Raw genomic sequence first — 25536 nt, 5'->3', positions numbered from 1 at the left:
ATTGCCCATTGGCGCTTTTGCATTTTCTTGACTATCATTATAAATAATAAAAACACATTTTTGAGAAAATAATTCTAATTGTGCATTTAAAATTTATCATAAATTATAACTATTTTGTTAAATTCTTATCTAGTGATTAAAAGGGCAAAAAATATTTCATAATCATGGATATTACACTTAGTAGAACAGGGCTTGATCTTTAAATCATTTTAGGGGTGATTTGGATCGGGGCGCGCCAAACATTCAGCCAATCACAGCGCTGCATTTTCAAAATGCAGCGCTGTGATTGGCTGAAATTTTGGCGCGCCCCGATCTGAATCGCCACTAAAAGGATTTAAAGATCAAGCTCAGGCAAATTACAGAGCTAGGTGTTTTAAAGTTATAAAAATGCTAAATTTTCAAAGTACCGCTTATTAGTATTAATTAATTGAAGTAGCGTGCAATCTAGTCGGACAGGCAAACTAAATTTTTTAAGGAAGCCTGATATAAAACATTTTTTCTGTTGAAAGTTTAAAAGTAATTAATACTTTTATAACTAACTTTAAAAAGAGGATCTTATTAACAACTTTAATACACAAACTTTTAAAAAGTAAATTTTTTTATTGCAATTTTATGCTTTATACAAAAACTCTTTAGTCTATAATAGAGATATAGGGGACATTCAATGAAATAGAAATCACCAATCTCAATCTGAACGGTTAGTGGTCAAAAAAAAATTCTTAAATATTAAATAAAAAGTAATTAATTTTCCACTGAATACTCCCTTTAAACATGATAATTGTGAAGCAAAAAGTTTTCCGGAAATGTAAACCTACCACTCTAGTCTAAAGTAGACACAACACGGCTAACGGAATAAGTTGTTTAATTAGGAAGTCTATATTTTGGCTAACTATAAATATAATATAATACATTATCCTATTATAAAAAGTATTTTTTTATTGTCCGTTAAGATCTCGCTATTTTCTGAGCTATATATTCTTTATCATGACTTTACATAGGTCCCGTTATAGTTCTAGGCTATTTTACTGCCGGTCCCTCTATCTATAGGGAACATATGCTTTCATAAGCTGCTAATTCCCTTGGCTAATAAATATCTACTCCCAAACTCACTCTGTGCGTACATTCATTCTATGAATTATTTAACATCACTTCGACTGCAATACTAATTTATTATTCAATTATTACAATCTCATTCTATTTCTTTGTAAATTATTGTAAAACTAATTTGATAAACTTGATAAAATTGCAATTGACAGAAAAGATAATTGTGTTTAGCAAAGAATTTAAGTTTAAGTAGTTTGACTTGGAATTGTAAATCCTTGGACGATTAGGCAAGATTTATTGGTGTAGCATCTCATCTCAAATAATGTTTAGTACAAAACATTTATAATTTTGTAAAAGATAAGTATTAATGAAAAAATCTGTTCAGTTTCTAAAAGCAAGGAATGATTTTCATTGACTTTCTCAAAATACTTAGGTTACATTCTTTAAATATTTTATTTAAAATGGCCAAAAAATTTATAATATCTGTGTTAGTAAAATTAAGTGCAGTCAGTACTTTATCTACTAACTTTTAAGTATGAAAAATGTGTTTAAAGGGTCGTTGTACCCAAATTGACTGATAAATTCCTCCGGCAACTTTTATAAGCTTAAAAATAGAGTGCTGTGCATCAACGGCTCGGCCAGACCAAAAATTAAACATGTTTTATCATTACAGCCAAAACATCTGAAATAGCAGTATATAATTGAATTACACATTTTCCTTGAAAGGTTTAGTGCTATTTTCCTTTCCATTTCTGTTTGTCTACGTAAACGTAAATAAAAATTATTGCGTTTATCCCTTGATGATAGCTAAATAGAATTATTTACTCATCCGCGGTTAATGTTCTATAACTTTTTATTAAACAAAGCAAGAAATAGTTACCTTTATAACTATCCTATTATATAAAGATTCCTTTTTTGGTCTTTGGGAAAGGATCTTGCTAACCGCTGAACCGATATGGTTCTCCTTTACAGTAAAGCTTTTTCTATGTCCAGGGAAGGTTTACAACTATTTTTTTCCACCCTCCAAAGAGAAATCGCCCCTAGAAAAAATTACTTCCCAAATTCTTTTTTCTTTATTCTTTGAAATTAAAATTGAAAATAGATGGGTGTTTACATTACACCCACCTCAAGTACTCCTTGAGATATCTAGATGAATTTTTTGGGAATAATCAAAAGGTTATCTTTTGAATCAAATAAATAAATAACGTTTCACTGATATTAATCACCTCTCCTTTATTACTTTAAACAGACTGCCGAAAAAAGTGTTTTTAGAAGTAAGAAAAATATTTTTTTAAATTATTTTAATTGTCAATTCCATGCCCTCTTATCCAGGCACTATTTTTGCTAAAATAAAGAATGTTAGATTTGCTCAATTGTATAAATACGAGAATTGGAAACTTTTAAAAGTATTTTACAGTTGGGAATGGTCTCTAAATGGTCAATACTTACCGAGAGTTTTAGAGTCAAATTTCAGATCAGAATTACAATCATATATCAGGCTTTTTAAATTGGAAGGTGATGTGATACTAATGAATTTATTAGTTTAGAATGCGCTCTAATAAAGATATGTCTGTGCGTACATATTTATTCTTTAGACAGTTTAATCTAAGTTTGGGGGTAAAGGAAATGTTAATTTATATATTAAGAATGGCCTAATCTATTAAAATTGTTTGTTAAATTAATGTGAATTTTATGGCCATTAAAAGTCAGTATGTACAGATATACTATCAACAGCGAATCTATGGTTTTTATGCACCTTCAAAGGTTTCCTAAATTTTAAACAGCTCATATGAAGATAAAATATCCTCTTACAACCAACATTTTAATTGAACGACATTTGTCTGAAAGTCCTAACTGTCCAAGGTGAGGTCCCTCTGTTTTGGACCAAGGCATTACCCATAACTATTTTTTAATCCGCGTTTGTGGTGCCGATATGTAAATATCACTTGGTATTGTATTAGCCCGTATTATCAATTAGATCCATAATCTTTCACATTAAAAAAAATAGTCAAATATTTTTTATCAACTGTTTTTCTAAAGTCAAAGTGACATTAATCCACATTTAATAATAAAATAACATAATTCAAGAAAATAATTAAAATACTAACTTGAACATTCATTTCCATAAGTAGCACAGCAATTACAAGAAACAAGATCATGAAACGGTAACAATTGAATCCCAAGAACCATTATTCAATAAAGGAAAAGATTAAACTTGGGCCAACAATACTAAAATGTCGGTCACGGACGTACGTAAGGAGCAATGAATGGTTAATTTTTAAAAATATTGACTATTTTCATATAAAATCTGTCTTAATGTTAAATATTTGATATCTGACTATGAGACCTAAATCCATTCACATTTGCATAGTAATTTCAACAATACATCCTTTACATTGCATTCTAGACATAGCTCGAAAAACAGCAAATTGATATATTTAATTTCAAAAATCATCGAAATGTGAAGAAAAAAATATTCAAAAATATTTTAGAATAATACTCAGCAAAAACAAATGAAGCTTTCATGAAGAAAAAAATATTTAAGTTCAGTTTTATCACTAAATAACAGTTTATTCATTCTAAAATCAAATAATCGAATAAATAAAGCCTCTTTACGAAGGTGCAAAAGTTGCAAAACAAAGCCTCTAAATGCAGATTATATTTTAAAGTTATTGTTTTTAAATACTTCACGCCCAAAAAGTATATGAGTCTTTACTAATATTAATGCATTGTAAAAACATATTATTATACCCACAAAATAGACTAAAATAAGATTCGACATAGAAAAAGACTTATTTAATCATGTAACAATATCAATGAAGCAAAGAACAGAAAACAGTGCTAAAAAAGAAATGTTTACATACGTAAATTGTTTCGTAATATTATTTACAGATTATCTCAGCTGTAGACGTTTTTCTGGGTTGCTTTATTATGTTAGAGGGTTGAAACGCAAAGTGATCAACTTATCATGTACCAAAAGGCAATGGCTAGAGACTGTAGTTTACCGCTTAAACTTTGAAACCCCTAATTTTACCCCCTCCCCCACAAAAAAAAATAATACATTTGACTACCCCCTCCCCCTCTTAACCTTTGAAACCCCTCATTTTACCCCCTCTCAAAATAAAAGCTTGGACGGACGTCTCTGGTCTTATGCATAAATTAACATAAATCATGCAATAGTTTGGCTGTTGTATAGACATTCTACAATTATTAATCCATGTTTTACAGACATTGTGCCCTACATATATTTGCACAATCTTTAACCCCACAATATTGTGAATACACAATTAATTTAACTAATATGTACCCCAGACCGTGACTTAACATGTAGCACATCCACTCGTCTTCGGGAAGGTGATGAGATCGAGTCTCGGCTCAACACCCCGTCAAAACTAAAGACGTTAAAACTGGTTCCTACTGATTTTATGTCAAATGCGCGAAATTGATAGTTAGAGTAGGAAGAATGCCATGGCCCAAAATAGGCACATTCATTACCAAGCTTTAAGAAATGTAAACATTACGATGATTAATTTACATTTGAGTTTGAAAATTCTGTATTAAAAAGACATTCCGACATAATTTTCCCCAAAAGGCATGACAAAAATATTAGAAAAAGTACATATACAAAAAGTGTATCTGAATTCACCAGAGCATACTATTTACTGCTTTGGTATGGGGTCTAGTAAATGTACAGAATTACATGCATTAAATCTATGTTAAAATGACATATAAAATTACAATAAATTCTACATGAAATTTGTTTGAAACAGTACAGTATGTACACCTGAGTATGTACTGTGTTTGTTATAAATAAGGATAAAAAGCTTTTTTTAATAGATTTTGAAATTAAGTGTCGGCGAGGGGGATGAACCTCCCAGCGGTTATAGAGATCTTAAGGGCTAATTGGACAGATTACCTTGTTTATATTTTTTATATTAACAGCCAAAAATTTAAAACGATTATCCATCTCTTTCTCTTTTTTAGAGGTTTTCTTTCCCACTTCTCCTCTCATCCCTAATTTTTATGACGTCACATGGCTAATTTTTAAAGACACTTTGTAAAGCTTCCTTTGAAAGTAAGGCTTGATAAAAAAGCATCAATTCAATTTTTAATTCTTATATTTTTTAGGTTACGAGCTTGATGTAGGAGTAATTTTTGTAAAAGATAAACCAACCCGACCTCCATGCAGGTTAGATTTTACATTTTTTTTGGGGTAGCTCAAGTACTTTTCAATTAGATTTTTTGTCTGTCCGTTTGGCCGGCTTTTGGGGATTTCATCATAAGTAAGAAGTTTCTTATATTCTAAGGAGCATTTTAAAGGAAGTCTAAAGTTTGACTGCTTATTGTATGTGTTTTTGCCGCTTTTCTAGAAGAAACACAAAATTGTTTTTTTTTCGATATTGAGTTATAAGCTGTTATATTATCAGATAATTATAGATATGTTCGTGTTTTATTAGAAGTTTTACATAGTTTCTATATTATTAGCTGAATATATTTTAGGTATATAATAAGTTCCAGCCAGGGTAAAACTGGAGTCATAAGCAACCAGTTATATGATCAGCCGGCTAATTCAACATGTGCTTACATTTTCAAGGAAAAATACAGAATAGAATATCTTAGCTTTGTAAAGAAAAATTAATTATCTTCCAAGAAACCTCATTTTTTTATTTTTTTTGCCATTTAACCATAAATTGCTAAATTATTACTCAAAGATAGGTGTTTCTACACAAAGGGCCGGTTGAGCACTGACAACTTCCCACGTCCCAAATCTCCCGATTTTAAAGGAATTGAAAATAAAGGGGGAGAGAATAGTTTTCTTCCTACTTCCTAAACACTGTGGGGGGGGGGGGGCTTACCTAAGTTGCCCTAACCTTGCGAAAATAGCCTTTATTCCATTTACCTAACCTGATTAAACAAACAAAAGAAAAACTAACCCCCCCCCCCCCTTTACCCCGTATTTTCTATCTATTTTTTTAAAGGCGGGGGAGGGGGTTTTGTGCTCAACAAGACAGTTTAAGAGAATGTGCCCTGAAAGCTTAAAATATCGATATTTTTGGTGCCTTAATTATTTTACTATGTATAAATCAATAAAAATATTCTGAATTATGCATTTTACTAGAGTATAAAAGGAGAAAGAGTGTGGTTAAAGTTTTTATCATTTGACACAAGGAAAAATGTCACATTAAAATTTTTAAATTCATCAAATTCATTAATTCTACTAAAGATATTTCTGTAAAACGCATTATTCTATGTTTTTATATTATAGATCAACTAACTTAGAATAACAGTATAGATATTTATGAACTGGTAAAAGTATTTGGAATATTGTTAGAAACTGCGTTCATTAAATAGAGATTGAAGGGAAGCTTTGCATAAGTCCCGGATGGTTAATGTTATTTTTCCATCTCCACTCCCTTTAGTTTATATTATAATAGCCTTTATAAAATAATTTTGAAATGATTAAAAATGACATATTGTAATTTGTGTTCTAAATATGAAGGATATTGAATCTAACTTTATGGCAACTATAGAAGCAGCGGTTATTGGTCATCACACATAAACTTTACTTTTAACAAGGACAATTATGTAAATATATAGCGAAGTTGAAAAAATGTTGAATAAAAAAGACATAAATCATTAATGTATAATTTTTAAGATAAGAAAATTTAGGATCGTTTTTATCTAGAAAAAAGTCTATATGAAAATTAATCGAATGAAATCCCGTTTGGTTAGGCTTTGAATATGCGCCTGTGTGTTTGAGTATGTTTAGGTCTAGGCGGGAATTTACCTAGGTAAGTGTGTGTGTAGGTGCGTGTAAGCCAGTTATTTTTCTCTCTGTGTTAATTATTCATAATTACGTTTTTTTACTATTTAAAAATTTATATTATATCTTTTTAATATGTCTAAATTTAGATTTTATTATTTTAGTTTCTTGCTCTTTCTTATTTAAAATAGTTTACGTCTTTATTATGCGCTACTTTAAAACATAATTGTCCATGTTGTTAAACATTTTAGTAGAGTAAAATGAGGTTAACTTGCAGGTTATTGGATAATGGAAATTAATTAGGGCAGACGGGAATACAAAATTAATGACATTCAAATAGGTATTGAAATTTGATAATTAAGATATTTAATATAAACTCTCATTTTCAAATGTCCTTGGGCTTCATCTTTATACAATCTTTTTGCCAACTGGTATGACTGATAAATACGAATGGACGGATATAAAACAAGATGACAACATCCATAAAAAGTGAAGCTCTGAAATGTTAGGACAAACGAACATTAACACAGTATAGGAACTGAATAATCAGAATTTAAAAGTATAAAAGTCGAACCATAATTTTAGGTATATTTTTGGAAAAACTGTTTAAATACAGGATACTGTTTAAGGACACACTAAAATTCTTAAGATTTGATTAAAGAGATGCTTCGCTTATGACATTGTACTTTGTTTTCCCAGAAACCAGTATTCCAAAAATCAGAGTAATTTACTGTTAAAAATGTTAAAAATCAACATGTTTAAAATGGACGTAAGGACATTTAAATAACGATTATAGAGTTGCTACGCTTTACAAATTGTATCTAACTACTTCAAGAATCACCATGCAAAGTTTGAAATCGATAAACAATTCTAACATGCCTAAAATAACAAAAAAAAGCTAACCGTTACGGACTGACGGGCGAATGGCCGGCCCTAATTATAGAAATGCTTCGCTTCTAAAAACTTCGTTTTTATTATGGAATATATCGGTAAAAGAAGAAATGATTGATAGTTATGTAGAGTGTACAAATTATTAAGAAAATATGCAATTATTCACGAAAACAATGGATGCAGAATATGCATGGATAAATTGTCGTCAATTTAGGTTGTTATTTCCCCAGTCATTTATTGGTCAGTTCGTTTATCCAGGATGATGGAAGGGGATGGAGTAAAGGAAGGGATTTGGGGAAATCGTTAATTTAGCCTGCTTCAAGGTTTACTTAATTAGAGTACACTATAATGGTGTTTGATCCAAGTAATAATACATCCATTACAAAAACTGTAGACCAATACATCATCAGTTCTTCACAACAAATAACTTTTTTCTTCTTACATAAACAAAAAATGCAACATCCAACCTTATTTTACTCATTTCAGTAGCTACTCTACTCTGTAGTTTGTTTTGGTCGGTTAGTCTGGTGGTAGATATTATTTTTGAATGGTTTAAATATTACGAGGAAAATAAAACAACTTTTGGTATGACTACGGTTTTTAAGAGATAAAAGTGGAGGATAATATAATATAAACCCCTAATTATCATAAACAAAATCAACTCTCTATTTATTCAACACTTTTTGGTACCAAGATACTTTACAGTCCAATATCTTCTCCCTCCCTGGTTATTACTATACTTCAAAACATTTAAATAAAAAAAGATATTGTTTGATAAAAAATGTGAAATTAATCTAAAACTCAGGCATCAGAAATCAGAATTATTCAGAACCAACTTCTGCACAAATAAACTAAGGTCAGTATTTCTGTTAGAAATTGACAGTACGTCTTTTCAACTTATATATGAAAATTTTAACTTTCTTGTTTACATTGTACCTAATCGTTTTAAGAAACATAATTAAAAAGAGCAAGGAAATTATATTATACATATAAAAATATTGGTTCTTACTTTCTGATAACGGATATACTACACTGTCTAAACTGTTACAGGAATCATCATGCCAAGCTTCGCTTTTAATAAGTAAATCACATGTTGTAAATAGAATATTTGTAAAATAACTATTTTTGAAGCGGAGCAACTCTAAATTTATCATATTTTTATGTTGGTAGGTTGATTGATGGAGAGTACGGTAATGAGGAGAAATTGGTTGGAGAATATTGTGAAACTAAACCACCTCCAGTTTGTTTCAGCCTGGCCAGTAATTCTTCTAGGTAATTATATACAGACAGACAAAAAAAAACAGATAGACAGATAGATAGACATATAGATAGACAGATAGATAGACAGATAGATAGACAGATAGGTAGACAGATAGATAGACATATAGATAGACAGATAGATAGACAGATAGATAGACAGATAGATATACATATAGATAGACAGATAGATAGACAGATAGATAGACAGATAGATAGACAGATAGATAGACAGATAGATAGACAGATAGATAGACAGATATATAGACAGATAGAAAGACAGATAGATAGACAGATAGATAGACAGATAGATAGATAGACAGATAGATAGACAGATAGATAGACAGATAGATAGACAGATAGATAGAAAAATAGATAGACAGATAGATAGACAGATAGATAGACAGATATATAGACAGATAGAAAGACAGATAGATAGACAGATAGATAGACAGATAGATAGATAGACAGATAGATAGACAGATAGATAGACAGATAGATAGACAGATAGATAGACAGATAGATAGATAGACAGATAGATAGACAGATAGATAGACAGATAGATAGAAAAATAGATAGACAGATAGATAGACAGATAGATAGACATATAGATAGACATATAGATAGACAGATAGATAGACAGATAGATAGACAGATAGATAGATAGACAGATAGATAGACAGATAGATAGACAGATAGATAGACAGATAGATAGACAGATAGATAGACAGATAGATAGACAGATAGATAGACAGATAGATAGACAGATAGATAGACAGATAGATAGACAGATAGATAGACAGATAGATAGACAGATAGAAAGACAGATAGATAGACAGATAGATAGACAGATAGATAGACAGATAGATAGATAGACAGATAGATAGACAGATAGATAGACAGATAGATAGAAAAATAGATAGACAGATAGATAGACAGATAGATAGACAGATAGATAGACAGATAGATAGACAGATAGATAGACAGATAGATAGACAGATAGATAGACATATAGATAGACATATAGATAGACAGATAGATAGACAGATAGATAGACATATAGATAGACATATAGATAGACATATAGATAGACAGATAGATAGACAGATAGATAGACAGATAGATAGACAGATAGATAGACAGATAGACAGATAGATAGAAAAATAGATAGACAGATAGATAGATAGAAATTGGTTGAAGAATATTGTGAAACTAAACCACCGATACTTCAGTCTTGTCTGTAATTCTTCAAAGTAAAAACATATAGACAAAAGGATAGATGTACAAACAGACAGACAGATAGATGGACAGATAGACAGGTAGACAGGCAGGCAGACAGATATATAGGTAGATAGAAAGACAGACAGACAAACAGATAAACAAAAAAAACCGTTCCTTGAGGTTTAAATCAGGTAATATGAAATGATAGAGGAGCTCAGTTACTAAAAATGATAATAGTATGATAACACAATTTTCTTTTTAAAACCTTTTAGTTTTTCTATTTCAATTCTTGTGGTGCTGACATTACAGCAAAAAAAAAACACGGTTGTGGTCTTGTATAAAGAACATAAACTTTTGTAGCGCCAATCTCTTTTATGCTTATCTATCCTCAAATATTATAGTTAGTTATTGTATTTTTTGTTGTTGGCGCAGAAAGAAAAAAAAATTCTCTCGGTATGGTTCTACCAAAAAAAAAGTTTACCTCACACCCCCCCCCACCCCCCTCACTGTAAAGGAGAACCATATCGGTTCAGGGGTTAGCGAGATCCTTCGCGACACAAATAACATCCTGTTATCTTGACATATTAATAAACAAAATAGATTAAGGACTTACAAAGATTTGTTTTTTTAGTTGTATTTTGGAGCAACTATATTTGCGCGACGACAAATCCAAGTTTAATCAAATAAAGAACAAAATCCCCCCCCCCCCCTATTTTACTTTTCAATTCAAAACGGTTAAAGACCCAATTAAGAATTAACAATCTTTTATGATAAAGAGCTTTAATTTTAATTTTCACTATCTTACAAAACGTTATTGTTTGATTTTTGTTAGGTAACTTTTTTTGAAGAATTTTGGGGGATGGTATTTTAGTTCAAACAACAAAATACTGGATACGCCTTTGCGTCAAATTGAGATAAATTTTTCCTTTTTTTCAGAGTTTGTTTGCCTGGCCGTGAAAGCTTTTTACCACAAGGAATATTACTAATAGTTTTAGCAGCGTAGAAACTCTTTTTTCATCTGTGTCGGTTAGTTTCTATACATATTGAATGCATTCTATTTACATATTAATTTACATTATGTAAGGATAAGATAAGAAAGCTACTAGAGCTAAATATTTTTCTAGAAAATCTTATGCTAAATTTTGACATAATTAGCAACCAAGTAACTCGTCCACTATTCGTCGAGGAGGGTATGAGTTAAAATCCTTGCCCAACCCGCAACATAACCAAAGATATTAAAATTTTTACTAATGTTTTGTCAATGATTTACATTTTTATTAACAGTTGTGAGAATGCCGTGGTCTTTAGAAAGGCTAAACCATTACAACAAAAAGCTTTAATTTTCAGACAATATTTTTGAAATCAAAGGGTTGCTATGACCCCTTTTTTCATAATTGACTTAAACCTAGATAAAAGATATATAAAACATTTGAAATGAAACAACTAGTAATAGCGTATTGTGTACAGGACGTACAGTAACTTTGGTACAGGAGAATTTGGAGAGCACAGCTGTTCATAAACTTTTATTCAATATTCAATACGAGTTTCTCTCTCTACCTCAGGAATTTAATCAATTGTTTTTTAATCATAAGGTGGCTAGCGAGCACAGAAACTCCAGCATAATAGATTGTAATTAAAGGTTTTTTTTTACCCGATTAGATACTTGACAAGAAAATGCCCAGTGGAATTTTACCTTGCTTTTAGGGATAACGCCTTTGAAATAGTCTAAAACCATCCCAAGAATTTCTGAAATTTTCCCTTTGTTTTTGTATTTTTTCTTGTAACTGGACAAAGTGTCTCAAAAATCAGCCATGTGACGTTATAAAAATGAGGGATTATCCATCTCTTTTTTAGGGATTTTCTTTCCCACTTTTTTTCTCATCTCCCTCATTTTTATGACGTCACATGCCTGATTTTTGAGACACTTTGTCCAGTTACTTCAGTATGAAAGTAAAAAATTTACATAAAAAATAAAAACTTTTATTCTGCTATTTTTTGTATGTATAATTATACATGTAAACCACACAAGGTTATACCACATGCTCTTCTGGTATTAACAGGGAAGCTTTAATTATATGTACATAGTTTTGATTGAATACACTAGAAAAAAAGTAATATTTGCTAAGATAACATAAAGTCAGTCATGACCACTTTTATTTAATTTCATTAATAATTATATTCTTAGAATAAAGGGTATGTTGATAACATGTCAGCAATGACAATCTTAATTCAATGCTAAAAGTTTGTAATTTTGTTATTCGTACCTGAATTTGATTTCATCTTAGTAAAGTCTTGGTATAGCCACATTTTCCTTAATCTATTTAAACCAAATACCTAATTACAGTGTGTAATAATATAAATAAAAAAACATTTACATTAATTTGTGTTTTATACAAAAAATATACAAATAGTCTAAAAACTACATAAAATATACCTATAACTACTTTTTTCATATTTTTTTTGTTCTGCAAATTTTGTTAAATATTTCTTTTATAAGAATTGTATCATATACATACATTATACATATAGATAAAATATGAATAAATATATGTCCTTTATTCTATATCTATCTTTATTCATAATGCATATATGTATGTGTATACATGTATAATGTATGTATACAAAAATACAAATAACCTTCCCCTAAAGTAATTTGTTAGTTATGATTTGCCCCAATTCTAATCATTGGTTACCAGACAGACAGACACACATAATACATAATACGCCAATTCTATATACCATTTCATAGAATACTTATAATTATAGAGTTTCCTAGTTTTATTAAAAAATATTAAAGCATTCGCTCTACAATTTTGGTTTATTCAATAATTCTAGAGCAAAGAAATTCTTAGATAAGTTTATTATATATCTAAATTACCGCATTAGACACATGTTATTAATAAGGAGAGACTGGAAGGTTGTAGCTATTACACTCCCAAACAAATATGAACCTATATAAAAAAAAGATATTTGTCTTATCTGTTCTAGCCTTATTCAAGATTTCAATGATTGTAAAGACAATTGGATTTATAAACATAAAAGAGTAATTAAGAATCTGTTGCAAAAGCAGTTATTTAACTAAATGAACAGTTATTACATTCAATCTGCTGAGTTACTAACTAAATTACAAAACTTTTCCAAAAAAAACATTATTTAAATTTTCAAATTCAAAATATTTGATTAAATTTTGTAAGATATTCTTAAGTTAATTAAGTTGAGGTTTTCCCCATCAACCTCTTGTGTAAACTATTTTAAAATTATCTTGAATATGGAAAGTTCTTTCAGAATTTTGAAAAGTTTCAATCTTAAAATATCTAATTGTCTTGCTACACTTGTTTGCTTTTTTCTGAAGTTATCCATATTTACTTGACTTAATCTTGTCTTAATATCAAGAGTTATTTCCTTAAAACTTCATGTTGTTCAAATTAATTCAAATAACTGAGTATTTGTCACTCTATCTGATCATTATAAAACTACAGGAAAATAAATTTCCCTAAATATTATATCTTCAACATTTAAATTTGTTTTGCAAACAAAAAATAATATTTGAAAAAGTTTTAGAGCATGGGGAGACAGATATGCTTTTATTAAATGCAATAAAACCTGGAAATAACCCTTTGAAAGAAAAAAGAAAACTTTTTTCCATTCCACCCTCTCTCTTTTGTAACTTTATTACAAATTCTGTCACATTTTCTTTGCAGCTGACATTTTAATCAGAAAATGCTACACATAAAATGTGTTAGAATTTCTTTTTATCTTTCCTATTTTGTTTGCACTAGTGCCGGGACTGTTTTGTAGGGTGCTTAGCTAGCTCATACTATGCATAGTTGAAAAAATGCATTCAATTACATTTTAAGACAGTCTAATTAAGATCAAGCTCTAAAAAGTTTTTTTAAGTATGACATTAAATGTTCAATATTTTCACTTATGCAATAAAAAATCAATTCTTCTATTCTGATCACATCTTTCTTATATTTAGATTTTATTCTTACTAAAATGTTTGATTGTTTCCTGTTAGAAAATTCTAATTTTGAGAAAACTGTGTAATATGATCACTAGACCAAACTTGCCACCTCAAATTTGTTTTATCTTTTTACAATAGCTGGGTATGAGTAGACATTTTCTTGTAAATAAATGTTTTACTACTTCCAAAAGTTTTCAAACATTTTCTCATTTTTATCTCAAAAGAATTTATGGTGCTAATTGAGTTTTGAAAATGTTTTGCAACAAACTTTTGAAAATTCAAAATGTTTTATTTAGAGACAAAACTTTTCCCTGGATGATTTATGATGATAAAGGTAAAAGATGGATGTAAAAGTAAATCTTTGCACTACCTTAACTCACATAAATACTTTGAGTCTGAATTCTGCTGTTGAGCATTTCTATTTTAGTATATGAATTGTAGATAACAAAGTTATTTAAAAATCATGAATGCCTAAAATTATTATATTTATAAAATTATTTCCCTATGTGTGTAAATCAACTTCACCTATATTGACAAGATATTGAATTATAAAACACAGGGAAAATATTGGCTGTTAAAGTAATTTATTGCTAGATAAAAATAATCCGTAAAATGGGAAAGTATCTTTACGATATATCTAATATAAATTTATTAACAGATGCCTACACAAAATTATTTTTGCTGGTGCACCATGATAACATCACTTTGTTATAATTATAGTGGACATGTACCAACTATACAAAATCAAAACATCTATGGGATTCACAAATACATTGTGTTAGCATAAACTTCATCAGGGTTTGGTTATTTATGTACATTCTTTCACAAACAATATACAGCATGACCCTCGAAAAAGTATTTTTAAGCATCTGCAGCCTATATTTCTCAATAAAATATTAAAAGATTCATATGTACTTGTTCTCTATAATTTTCTACATCAAAGGATATCAAAATATTTTTTTTACATCAATTAACAGCCAAGATTTTTAAGGCCAAAGTTTGGAAAAAGTGCTTGAGAAACTGGATATTGCTAAATATTTCTTAGTTTTTTATTAGTATATTACTTTTTATCAACCAGTTAAAAAACAAATAAGAAAGAAGAGCAAGTTTACAATTGATACATTTTTTATTGCATTTAAAAACGTTACTTTTACATATAAAAAACTACTTTTCAAATTTTACTGAATACATTTTTCTTATAACCATTTTCCCTCAAATCTTATAATATCTCCCACTTATTAATATGACCTTAAATAAACCCCTCCCCAATTTATGCTCATTACCAGAAGGATTAGCGCAACCTTTACCAATAAATTCACGCCCACTTATCAAATTAATCTAAGACACATAAAATTCATATAAATTATTAAATGTTTAATAAATGTTTGTATCTGTAACTTTTTGGTTTTTTAACTTATTTTGATAAAATAAAAAGTGTTTGATTTCTGTTTATGTAAACTTTCAATTTGCTACTATTTTTTATAGGATTTCTTTCTGTAAGGGTGTTTTTGCAATTTACACTAATCTAAAAATGCCTTTTAGAGCAAGTGAAAAAAGTGCTTTCAGCATGAAATAAATTTCTTGGAAACATCTTTATATAAGTTTTATAAAAAGTCTTGAAATTATGAGGAAAACACGTCATTTCACTTTAAAAAAACATTTTTCTTGAAAAGTTACTTTTTCCTCAGCCACTTTTTCAAAACTTTGGCTCAAAAAATCTCAGCTGTTAATTGATGTAAAAAAAATATTTTTATATCTATTTATGTGGAAATCTACAGAGAACAAGAACATATACATTTTTTGATAATTCATTGAGAAATATGGGCTGCAGATGCTTAAAAATACTTTTTCGAGGGTCATGCTGTATGTATCTTTATTCATTGTCAAATTGTTACCAAATTTCAGCAGCTTTCTTCAGTGAATATAAAAGGTTAAATATAAAGCTCCTCCCCTCATTGAGAGATGTTTCTGTGCTTAAATAAGTTTGTAACTTAACAACTAAAGTCTCTTTCAATATTAGATGAAAGAAAAATCAAAAATAATTCTGATTATGACTAATTATCTATAAAAGACAACAAGAAACATAAATTAAGTGCAATAATGTGAAACTTAACTGCACTATAAGACTATAGGATAAAACCTAGCAAAACTATCATATTATTCTTTACTATTTTCCTTGCTAATAAATTCTCTCCATTGAAGATGCAAGTGTCCAATCTATATCCACATAATCTGTGATAAGTTCCAGGAAAGAAACAATAAATGATGTTTACTTCCGCCACCCTGGGCTAGCGGAATACTAAACAGATGAAAATATAAATTAGCAAATAAATAACATTATATCACTAAGTAAATATGACCAAAATAATTTTATTGTTTTTGCCATTTACTTGCTAGATTTGAAAATAATGTGTAAGTTATATAAAACTTAAGAAAATAATTAAACAAGAAAATTAAATAGTCTATCAAATCCATAACATTTTAGCTTGATATCATTTTCTAAACAAATTCAACTAAACCTAACATAGATTAATTTTATTACAAACAAAATGATAACCATACTTTTCATTCCCTTTTTGCATGAAATCACCTATAGGTACCCTTGGGAAGAGAAAAATGAAAATAAATATAATATTTGTATTTTTTGCATATACATAAATACATACACCAGTTGTGAGGTAAGAAAATATGAAAACTATTTCCTCCTAACATAAGCTTTAGGCTGTTATACTTTGTTTTCTAGACAATGGTGGGACAGCAAGAATTATTTATCTAAGAATTTTTTTTTACTCTTTAAATTTGTTAAAACAGTAAGCAGAAAAGTAAGATGTGTATTTTTCAAGTGAACAGAAATATTTTCTACCGTCTTACTGTAACATATATTATTCATATATGCAGTGACAAGGGAATATGATTCAGCCCAATTATTCATAGTAAAACTTTCTATACATCCACCTCTTTTAATTTGAACTTTTATGTCTAATTATCTTTTATTAAATCCTAAAATTGGTTTTACGTTGAGTTAACCCCGACCAAATGTCAAACTTATCAATCATTTCAAATGTATTAAATAGTTAAATCACAGGCCCTGTATATATGTACTTTTTTCTATGGGAAAAATAAACATTTGCAATATATTAATAACTTATTTATTATTGCTTACACAATACATAGCTTCCTCTATATTTTAGGGAAATATTACATGTTTTATAGTAAGACATGTGCATAAAAAGATATTTTTGTTGTCACATATTTATTTTCTTTATATGTCATTATATTTTTAACAAAATACTTCAAGCATTAGGTACTTCGGTATGTTTATGTTTGGCTTTTAAGCAGGGATAAGGGATGGGAAACGTAGGAAAATATTATTTCAGGCCTATTTCAAGCCTAGGCCTATTTCTAGCCTAATAAACCAGTTTTGGGATAGCGCAGTGGTTCGTATAAAATGCTAATGAAAAAGCTGTGTGTGTGTGTAGATAAAGTATAGAATCAAATTCAGGTAGCTAGTTTAAAGTAAAAAACATAACTTTTTATAAACCTATATATTAATGGCTTTTGTTAAAATGAAGTTTTTTCTCTCCCAAAATTTTTTATCTTTTACTTTGGTAATTTGAACTGTCAGAAAGCTATCGTTGGGTTTCCCTCAGACAGATTTTAGTTTGTATTATTTGCATTTTTATTAATGAGTAAAAATTTTATTTGAAAATTTCATTGCTAATTAAAATTCAAAATAAATAAATAAATATGCACTTGGGTAACATTCTATCAAGTTCTTTGGATACTATACTGGATATAATGTAATGATATATCTGTACTGTGTTGTATTGTACAAAAATTAGGGTGAAGGTGTTGTATCATTTCCGTACTAAATTTTTAAAATTCAAAATACAACATCTAATTTATAAAGTACCAAATGAAAATTCGTAGTTACCTTCTTTCCAAAAAAATAATCCCGTTATTTTTGTTTTTTCTATGTGGCCCTTTTTTAATGTTTAACTCTAAGCAGATTTAATAATTAAACTAATGTGATCTAACACCATTTATATTTATTTTTTCGTAGCAGACGAAATCATTATTTTTTCTATAATTGTCTGCTTCTAAAATTTCCGCCATCTGTGATTTGGGCTTGTTTTGTATCAACCAATCACCAATTGGCTCCGCCAATTGGTGATTGGTTGATACAAAACAAGCCCAAATCACAGAACACTATTGGTTTAGAGCGGTAGCCAATATGAGCCGTCCGCCAGTAAGGTCATTAAATTAGGCAAATGGTAAAAGTTGCATGATCCCTTTCAAAAACAGGCCGAGACCTAATTTATGGCCAGGTTTCCTATCCCTTATCCCTGCTTTTAAGAGAATCATCATTGGCCCTGGTTAGATTTAAGGATACTCGATGCTTTAGTGAAAGATAATTTTTTTAATCATAATGGAATGGGAAGGGGTAAATGTTACCTTCAACAAAAACAACGTCCTAGAGTTTAAGATCAAGCCTTTCTGCTTAAAATAAATTGTTAAATTGTACCAGAACACCTCTGTTGACGAAATTTTGAACTCTGGATGTAACTTTAGTTTGATTAGCTCAGCAGCAGGAGGTAAGTTCTTTCTTGTTTGTTAGTTGTCTTGGTGGTTTGTCGGCTGTATGTGTTTTATTTTGGGTATTATCGCCATTAGATAATATCATCGATAGACATTTCGTTACAAGAACGAATTTGTCTGTCATTTATATTGAATATTTGACTTTATCAAGATCTAGCGGCTACGCCCATATGTCTCTAGGGGCACTTATTAGAAGTATTAGGAGAAAATTCTACCCAAAAAGCTGAACTTATATTCGTTCCATCGTTAGAATAGATTTTAATATTTAAACTGGTGGATTGACTGAAAGATAGACAGACATCTGAATGCTGTGTATTACAGAATAAAAAATTATTCCTATTATTGTTGCTTTATCATTACTTATTTGGGTATTTTATTTCTTAAAAATAAAATTTTTAAAAACATTGTATAAATCCAAATCTTCTTCAAAACATAAATTCCATATAGGCAATATAAAGCATTTTTGAGTGACACATATTGTTTACATATCAACCCTTTTCTTTTTTATGTCAGTCTCCTTTTATTTTGTCTGTACCAGATTTAGTTTTATTTTTATTTGTAAGCATCGGTAAAATACTTTTTTGTTTATTTTACTGTTTTATTCTAAACAATAATGGCTAACCACGCTATTCAACTTTAAGCATACTCCACACCTTCTCATCAAACATTATTTATTTATTAGTGGGAGGAAATGTTTTTTTCGTCCCTGTGTCTACATTTAATCCACTACCTACAAAATCCTAATATCTAAAATAGTACGGTTTTTTATCTCTGAAGCTTAAGATTTTAATAACTACTTAAAAGATTGAGTTCTTACTCAAAGGGCAGGAATAGTTTAAAGCTAATTTATTTTTAGATTTAGACCTTATGACTTTTTAAGGCTATTTTTTTGCCTTCTCCTACCCAGCTGGATAATATGCAATTAGATGCTATAGGATTGCAGCTTCTAGTACAACATAAATGATAATTAAAGTTTACCAATAATCAAAACTAAAGGCCTATAAGCATTACTATGCCTTGAAAAAATCTCAATGTTAATATGATCCCATGTTAAAAGGATTTTAATATTTGGCTACAATTTTGTATACCGTCCTGTCCTACTAATTCAACTGGGATGGAATAATTTTCTTCACCGTTTGATTTAGAATTTAGTTGTTATACCTAGATATGTAAATGTATAAATTAGAAACGTACTTACTCTATTGTTATATTATATCAAACCGCTAACCACTGTTAATTAAATCTGTTAGGTTTTGTGATAATTCAATTATTTGTCCTTTTGATATTATTCTATTTATAAACTTTACTGACAAACCCCAAACTGTCCCAGTTTTGAGCAAGACGATTCCAGTTACGTCATATACGTTTCGGGAAAGAAAAATGGAAGGGGGGAAGAAAATCTCTTCAAAAGAGATAGGAGAAAAGGTAAGAGATTTTCTTCCCCCTTCCCTTTTTATATGACGTCACAGGAATCGTCTTGCTCAAAACTGGGACAGTTTTGGGTTTGTCAACTTTACTACCTATATTTTTTCAATGAAATATTCATTAGTATATTTTTATTTTTACCTAATTGTCTTAAATTTTTATTCTCCATGTTTGTTTATAGAGATATTATTTGTTTATTTATTTAGGAAATTTGAAATCTAACCAGGAGTACATAATAACCAACCCAGAGAATGTGTTTCTATACGGCAGAGGTGGAAATCAAAACTTGGAATGTACATTCTACATACAGGTAATGTAAATGAGCATGCTACGTAATTTTACAAAGTGTCTCAAAAATCAGCCATGTGACATCATAAAAAATGAGGGAGATGAGAGATGAAGTGGAAAAGAAAACCCTTAAATTATAGATAGATAATTCCTCATTTTATTACGTCACATGGCTGATTTTTGGGACACTTTGTAAAGTTACCATGCTACGTTTGGGCAAAGGAATAGTTACTATAGAAATCATTTAATATATTGTAATATGCAACCGAAAACTTTATTTTAATAAAATTAACATATACTTTTTTAGTTTTATGAACAATTTTTAAAGATTTAAAAAAAAAATATGTTTACGATATTACCATGACTGATTAATTTTTTTTCAGTGAAACTTTCATTCTGCCGTAATTTATATAAAAAATTACTCTAATTAATAACTAATACATTTATTACATTTGCTTATGATAAGATAACAAAAAAATAATAATAATTATTTAGTATTGTAGTTATGTATACCATCTTATTATAGACAATTTTCCACGAATATTAAAATAGAAATCATAAAATTAATTCCAGTTTTGTAAGCCCAGGTCTTCAGCATGTGGGGTCTAACAAAGCTGGTTTTATTCTAATAATTTTACATTTTTATATCCACGGAAAGCTGTCTATGATACGATACGATAAATAACTATTATATTTTTCAGGGAGCAAGCTATGAAAGGATCCATCTGAAATTGGAAGATTTTAAGAATGGAGATAGATCTTGTAGAACTATATTTGAGGCAGAAACAGATAGGTAAGCTTTATTGTTGGTTGTGCTAATCGATATATGATTAGACGGATGTTGTGCCAGTTATTCATGAACTCTAATAAAGTGATACTTTCTGAGGGCTAAGATAACGATACCCACCATCATCCCACTTTAATAATTTAAGCTACACAAAAAAAGAATTTTATGAATATTGTATTTCATTTCATATTTTTCTTAAAAATCCATTTCTATTGTTCCATTTTAAATAGAGAGTTATTCTATTATTTATAACAATAACAGCAAGGCATACTAAGATCATTTTGATTGTATTAGGTGAAGATTTTCTAGAATAAATTAACAAAAGTTTAAAATTTGATTTGTTGTACAGGTATAGATGTGAGACTCATGAGGCAGCTGCGAGTGTGTACATGAGCCAGGTTGGCTGGGAGCCCTTGGACCAGGCACAATGCTACTGCCAGTTCATGCATGGAGCAGAGGTAAGCATACCTGCAACATTTCAGGGTAGTTTTTCAGCTATTTTGGCTCGTTGGCATAAAGTAAAATCCAAACATTTTTAGAAAGTGTTTAGATTATTTGTAATATTTTTACATTTTACATTTTTTGTATTTTTTTATGCTTCTCCTATTTCATTTTAAAATGTATTTTTAAGAGCTAAGCTTATGTAATAAGCAAATATAAATCTTGATAAACACAATTTTAAAAAGTCTTTAACAATTTTTATATCCTTATATAAAAGAAACAGATTGCTAGTGTACTTGTGTGTGTCTGTTTGTCTATACCGAAGATTCTTGCTAACGGCTGAACCGATATGGCTGAAACATCCATAAAAGAAATCGTCATTAGATAACAGATCCCCCCAAAACATTGTTTACTAAAATTGAAACGTCTTCCCCCTTCACCTCAAGAGCCCCTAGGACTCTAGAGGCGTTAACGCTAGTCCTTATTTAAAAGTAACAGGATCAGTGTATATTTGTCTGTCCCGAACGATCTTGCTTATTGCTAAACCGATATGTTTCTCCTTAACAGTGAATTTTCTCATGAGACCTTGGAAAGTTTATATTTCGAGGAGGGTACCAAATCATCGATGGAAAAAATTACCCTTCTCCCCCACAAAAAAATTTTTTTTTACATTTTTAAATTAAAATTTAAAAGGTGGAAAGCCCTCCCTGCCCAACCCTTCCTTGAAGTGCCCTTAGAGGCCTTTAGAGACGTAGCCACTGGTTGATTCATAAAGTGATACATTTGAATAAAAAAAAATATTTTTAGGTTCACTCTGCTTCTAGTAGTATCAAGCTAACATTTGTAGTAAAGAATATGGAAGCTTTCCATGACTACTCACATTTTAGAATGAAAGCTTCTTTCAGGTAAGAATAGTTATTTCTCGCATCGTATTATAAACGGCTTTCCGCGGATATAGAATGTACAATTATGAGATTAGAACTAGTTTTTTTAGCCCCGAGGTGCCGAAGGCACAGGCAAAAAAACTGGTTTTAATCTTATGATTGTACTTTTTTATATTCGTAGAAAGCTGGATATAATACGATGCTAGATGTAGTTTTTTCGTATGGATGAGAACCGGTTCCTATCCACCGGATTCGAATGAATACGAGAACTAATATTCTTGGGGAGAGAAAAATATCTTACGTTTGAATATCCCTGAGAATTTTTTTAGAATTAAATACAATGAAAATCAAAGGTTTTTAAATTTAAAAATTTGGGGAAAATCAATTTGTAAAAATGAGTCTAGCCAATAAAAGTTTTAGATGTATGATAATTTTGAATTGTAGAGTAAGATAAAATAAATGTCAAACTTTGGGTGTGGCACCACTTCAACCAGGTGTGTCACAAAATTAAATTATCATAACCGTAGACTGTCATTTCATCTGTGCCTCATTTTATCCTATAAATACATCCTATTAGTGATGCTATTGTTTCTTTCATTGATACAAAATAACACTTTGTGGGTATGACAATATGCGGATGTGAAAGCTCACCTTAACTTTGTACTGAGAAATACTTGGGTAAATATTCTCCAAGTGACAATCTTTCAAAGTTTTAAACTTTACTGGAAAGTATAGATTGTCCAAACAAAAATGTGAAAAAAAATAAATGGTAAATGTATCCCCTCGTTGTCAGGAAGGTTACTGGTTCGAATCCAAGTCCAAATAATTCACTTAAAAGGTGATTATTTGTTTCTTAACTCCAAGACATAGGTTGTTTAATCGAAAGTAGGTTAGTTGTCGAAAAGAACTAACTAAGGAATTAGTTTCCTGATGACAGTTTTCATAATTATAGATTTTAGTCTTTTTGATAATTTGAATTATTTAACTCCTACTTTCTGTTAACTGTACTTTAGCATTAAAAATCTAAGCTTTATACTATTGAGCATTTTAATCCATGATGCATAAACATACTTTTTAAGTATATCAAAGTAAAATTTCAAAACTGTCGAAGAAGATAGAAAGAAAGAATTTAATGATTTTTTTATAATGTTTATTCGTATTGTATATGTAAATATTTTATATACTGGGACAGCTATTTAATTCCATAGGAGAAATATTTAACATAATTTAATAATTATGGAATTTATATCAGGTTTAGAGAGAAAATTTACAACCCTTTCCCCACCCAGTAGAAACTGGCATGTAAGGCAGAAATAATTTTCAAAGAATTTGGAGTATTACTAATCCACAGTCAATTAACTTTTGCTTTTATTGTATTCTTATTAAGATTTGTTGGGGGAGGATGTGAGGACTTGACCCTGGAGAGGGGAGGGGGGAGTGTCCTTCTAGAGGATTCTTTCTATGCTGGCTGTGATAGCAGGTAGGTCAACACATATTATGGAGTTGCAACACCTGTGATAGCAGGTAGGTCAACACATATTATGGAGTTGCTACACCTGTGATAGAAGGTAGGTCAACACATATTATGGAGTTGCAACACCTGTGATAGCAGGTAGGTCAACACATATTATGGAGTTGCTACACCTGTGATAGCAGGTAGGTCAACACATATTATGGAGTTGCTTCACCTGTGATAGCAGGTAGGTCAACACATATAATGGAGTTGCTACACCTGTGATAGCAGGTATGTCAACACCTATTATGGAGTTGCAACACCTGTGATAGCAGGTAGGTCATTACATATTATGGAGTTGCTACACTGTGATAGCAGGTAGGTCATTACATATTATGGAGTTGCTACACTGTGATAGCAGGTAGGTCATTACATATTATGGAGTTGCTACACCTGTGATAGCAGGTAGGTCATTACATATTATGGAGTTGCTACACTGTGATAGCAGGTAGGTCATTACATATTATGGAGTTGCTACACTGTGATAGCAGGTAGATCAACAAATATTATGAAGTTGCTACACTTGTGATAGCAGGTAGGTCAACAAATATTATGGAGTTGCAAGAAATATTTTTAATTTGTCAATTCCTGATTTAATTACAAACTATTTTTAAAACCAAACCAATATAAAATATTTTACTTTTACATTTTAAAACATTTTTTTGCGAGCATATGTAGAATAAATATTAAAAGGTATGAAGATAGTTGTGTGAAAAGTAATACCTTCACAATACCATTTGCTAAATATTTTATGCATATTTTCTATCATTTGTTGTGTGGGGAATATTATTCTGAAGAATATATATCATAAGGATAGGTTTATTTATTAGGCAAGATAAAGAGTGGAGAAGCCTTAACCAGGAAGGGAGGGGACATTGGGCTGTTTATTACACTAGTCTCCAAAGTGTCTCATTGGCTTAATAATTTTAGGGACTTTCATTTTGATTGGTTGGTTTGTTCATTTAGTTGAGTGTCCAAACTTTGCAACCACTAATAATAATCTAAAGAAAGAATAATTTTGTACATCATCATTGGGATTCCTTAGCCTTAACCCAATTTATAATTTGTAGAAAGTCGGTCGAGCCTAATTGATCTATCAATTGAAATCTAAATGATGGACTGATGTAATTTTTAATGTTTTATATCTATGTATACATTTGTCATTTTCCGAATGTTTGTCGCTTTTCCATCTGGTTTTTACATTCTAAATTATTTTTCATGTGAATAAAGAAAACGAAAGTAAGTTTTCTCTTTCTTATCTACTTTCGGCTGCTGAATGAAAAATTTTTTTAATTTTCCGCTAGAAATTTAGTTATGAAATGTTATTTAATAACATCCTAGATTCCATCAGCTTTTTATGTTATAAGTTGTAATCCCAGGATAAATTTACACAAACCAGGGTTTTGGATTTGGTATACATTTTTATTTCAAAATTAAGGCTTTCGCGTCATTTGTATG

General features: G+C 29.8%; 2 protein-coding genes across 3 annotated transcripts in view; one reads left to right on the top strand and one right to left on the bottom strand.

Annotated features, from left to right (window-relative positions):
* Positions 1-25536, bottom strand: part of LOC145329619 (uncharacterized) — a 330978-nt gene that overhangs the window by 236901 nt on the left and 68541 nt on the right. The gene's annotated exons all lie outside the window — the stretch shown is intronic.
* Positions 1-25536, top strand: part of LOC145330717 (uncharacterized) — a 90922-nt gene that overhangs the window by 57907 nt on the left and 7479 nt on the right. Inside the window, exons 18-30 of the mRNA XM_080175383.1 lie at positions 5173-5233; positions 5545-5638; positions 6164-6220; positions 8464-8555; positions 8870-8971; positions 11114-11153; positions 11647-11739; positions 18670-18736; positions 20372-20475; positions 21155-21246; positions 21590-21698; positions 22489-22586; positions 23953-24045. Coding sequence (XP_080031509.1) covers positions 5173-5233; positions 5545-5638; positions 6164-6220; positions 8464-8555; positions 8870-8971; positions 11114-11153; positions 11647-11739; positions 18670-18736; positions 20372-20475; positions 21155-21246; positions 21590-21698; positions 22489-22586; positions 23953-24045 — 1102 coding nt within the window. The remainder of the gene's footprint in view (positions 1-5172; positions 5234-5544; positions 5639-6163; positions 6221-8463; positions 8556-8869; positions 8972-11113; positions 11154-11646; positions 11740-18669; positions 18737-20371; positions 20476-21154; positions 21247-21589; positions 21699-22488; positions 22587-23952; positions 24046-25536) is intronic.

Source organism: Acartia tonsa, chromosome 10 (genome assembly GCF_053477335.1).
Source record: "Acartia tonsa isolate MP-2025a chromosome 10, ASM5347733v1, whole genome shotgun sequence".
In the NCBI taxonomy this organism is placed as follows: domain Eukaryota; kingdom Metazoa; phylum Arthropoda; class Copepoda; order Calanoida; family Acartiidae; genus Acartia; species Acartia tonsa.
The sequence above is the reverse complement of the archived record's forward strand: the minus strand, read 5'-3'. Positions and strand labels throughout refer to the sequence as shown.